Genomic DNA, 3,154 nt, shown 5'->3' with positions numbered 1-3,154 from the left:
ACCATTAAGAGTAGTACCTCATAGCTAAGATTAAGTGATTTAATATCAGATAAGTGAAAATATCAGAAATGGTGTCTGGTACATAGTAAGTGCTCCATTATTATTACCATTATTTGAACCTACCCCGGAATGTAAGCTCTAGACACAAAGATATAATCATTGTTTGTCCTCTGGTGTACCTCTAGTACCCAATATTGTGCCTAGCATGTGACACATACTCAAGAAACATATGTTGAATGAGTGGATGAATTAATGAATCCGTGAAATAATTCTCATCTTTAGCATCTTCCTCCTCTCCAAATCCTCTACTGCCTATTAGCTTTATACCTCACCGAAAAACTCTGTGGTGCATCACTGAACTTTCCCCAACACTTACCCTCTTTGCTTTACCTCTGTTTGTTACCCCCTTTCATGAATTCTTTTCTCTGACAAGTTTGACTCTAGCAACAACCACTTCAACTAGCCTCTCGGGCCAGGCAGAAGTAGGGGGCCGGAGTCGGGTACTGGGAACGGGGCGTGGCCACCACGTCGCAGAACGCAACTGCGCCTGCGTAGGCTGCGGCAAAGCCTAGCTCTCTGAGGGTTGCGTTTATTGCTGGCTGGTGTTTGTGTAGGAGGATCGCTACTCTCACCAGCTCTCACTTCTGATCCGCGCAGCTCCCGGGGCTCTGGCTTCAGCTTTGTGCTGAGGAGCCGACACACCTACCATCCTCTCTCCGACGGATCGCTGACCTCCCCCATTCCTGTTCCTGTCTCCTGGAACCATGTCTCTGGTAAGCCAGAATGCGTGCCACCGCAACGCAGAGACCACTGTAGATTACAGCGACTTCCATGGTGAGATGCAGGCTACTAATGCCTCCGGGTCCCCCACCTCCATGCTAGTTCCTGATGCTCCCCAGGGCCCTCAGGCGCCAATCGACTCTCAGGGTGCTAGCGCTTCCCAGGCTGCGCAGGACCCGAACGACCTCGAGGTGCTGATAGATGAGCAGTCCCGACGTTTGGGGGCGCTCAAGGTCCACGACCCTCTAGAAGACAGGTCGATTGCTTTGGTGAATTTCATGCGAATGAAAAGCCAAATCGAGGGGTCTATTCAGCAGACAGAGATGCTAGAGTTCCTCAGAGAATACTCAGATCAGTTCCCTGAGATCCTCAGACGAGCCTCAGCCCATCTGGACCAGGTCTTTGGGTTGAACCTGAGGGTTCTTGATCCCCAGGCTGACACCTACAACCTAATCAGCAAACGGGGTCTCCAGACCACTGATCAGATAGAAGAATCCCTGGACATGCCAAAGGCAGGTCTCCTGGCCTTGGTCCTAGGCCACATTCTCCTGAATGGTAACCGAGCAAGAGAGGCCTCCATTTGGGATCTGTTGCTAAAGGTTGATGTGTTAGATGAGCCCCAGAGGATCAACATCCCCTTTGGGAACACAAGGAACCTCCTAACTACTGACTTTTTGCATATGCGGTTCTTGGAGTACTGGCCAGTGTATGGCACTAATCCCCTCGAATTTGAGTTCTTGTGGGGCTCTAGAGCCCACAAGGAAATCACAAAGATGGAAGCCCTGAAGTTTGTGGCAGAGGCCCATGATGAAGAACCCTGGAGCTGGCCAGAAGAATATAATAAAGCCCTGGAAGCTGACAAGGCCAAAGAAAGAAGCCAGGCTGCTGGCTTGGAGTTCTGGTCAGAGGACACTATGAATGATAAGGCAAATGATTTGGTCCAGTTGGCCATTAATGTCACAGAGGAGTTGCTGCCTATACATCAGGATGAGCTGTTGGCTCACACTGGCAAAGAATTTGAGGACGTGTTCCCAAATATCCTCAGTCGAGCTACTCTAATCCTTGATCTGTTCTATGGGTTCTCTCTGATTGAGGTTGATACCAGTGAGCACATTTACCTCCTTGTCCAGCAACCAGAATCAGAAGAAGAGCAAATGATGCTAGAGAGCCTGGGGAGACCCACTCAAGAATATTTGATGCCAATCCTGGGTTTGATCTTCCTGATGGGCAACCGTGTCAAAGAGGCCAGTGTCTGGAATTTGCTTCGGAGATTTGGTGTGGATGTAGGGAGAAAGCATGCCATCACCTGCAAACTTATGAGACAGCGCTACTTGGAATGCAGGCCACTGTCCTATTCTAATCCAGTTGAATATGAGCTTCTGTGGGGTCCTCGCGCTCACCTTGAAACCACCAAAATGAAAGCCTTGGAGTACATGGCCAGGCTCTATAGAAAGCAACCACAGGACTGGCCAGAGCAATATAGGGAGGCTGTTGAAGATGAGGAAGACAGAGCCAGGTCTGAGGCAACTGCTATGTTCTTCTTTGGCCCCATGTGAAGTCTGGGGGAAGTGTGTCACTTCAATTGGGTGGCATCAATTAAAGGGTCCCTGGGGAAACGGGCACTGGGGCCCCAAATCAGAAGCTGGGCAGGGTTGGGGTGAAAAGTACACATTGTGCTTGCTATTTGTGTTCCATTTCTAATAGTATTTCCTTCGTTTTAATATACCCTTGAATTAGATTCATGATCAGTGTTTAAAAATGAAATTGCTCATTTGCCATTCCTGTCTTGTTTCAATATAAAAGTTCATATAGCTGCATAAAATGTAGTGGTAATATTTACATCTTTCTATGATGTGGAAGAGAATATACAGTTGTTCTTTAATCGTCTGAAATAATCAGTAAAATGATTTGGTACAGGAGTTAAGTAACAACAGTAATAACATACCCACAACAAAAACAAACACAAAATCACTCATCTGTTGATGTTCTCCCATCGTGTCTATGGTTTTATTTTATATTTTTAATATTGGCATTTACCTGTATTTGCTTTGTGATTCCAGAGTGTAGTGAAAAATAAAAGTATAATGAATTAGGCTCCATGCTTACGCACTCTTTTATTCAACAAACATTTATTAAGTACCTGCCATGCTCTAAGCACAGTGTTTATGCTGGGAATATAAGGGTGAGGAAGGCCCAGCTGAGCCCCAGGGATTGAGGGGGAGGGGCTGTGGAAGTAAACCAACAATTATTCCTGTGGCAAGTCATATAATAGGGGTAAGCTCAGAGAGCTATGAAGGTTTACAGGAGTAACTCCCAACTAAACTTTGGGTTCTGGGAGGGGACGGTGAAGGGGCAGGGGTGTCAAGCAAAGGCT

General features: G+C 47.0%; 1 protein-coding gene across 1 annotated transcript; it reads left to right on the top strand.

Annotated features, from left to right (window-relative positions):
• The first annotated feature begins 553 nt into the window (after window positions 1–553).
• On the top strand, window positions 554–2,874 carry MAGEE2 (MAGE family member E2). Its single transcript, XM_082609809.1, has one exon. The coding sequence runs from the start codon at window positions 765–767 to the stop codon at window positions 2,334–2,336; it is 1,572 nt and encodes a 523-aa protein (XP_082465935.1). The 5' UTR covers window positions 554–764; the 3' UTR covers window positions 2,337–2,874.
• Window positions 2,875–3,154: the final 280 nt, after the last annotated feature.

The sequence above is a fragment of the Mesoplodon mirus genome (genome assembly GCF_964341445.2).
Source record: "Mesoplodon mirus genome assembly, chromosome: X".
In the NCBI taxonomy this organism is placed as follows: domain Eukaryota; kingdom Metazoa; phylum Chordata; class Mammalia; order Artiodactyla; family Ziphiidae; genus Mesoplodon; species Mesoplodon mirus.
This window is presented reverse-complemented; position numbering and strand designations above follow the sequence as displayed.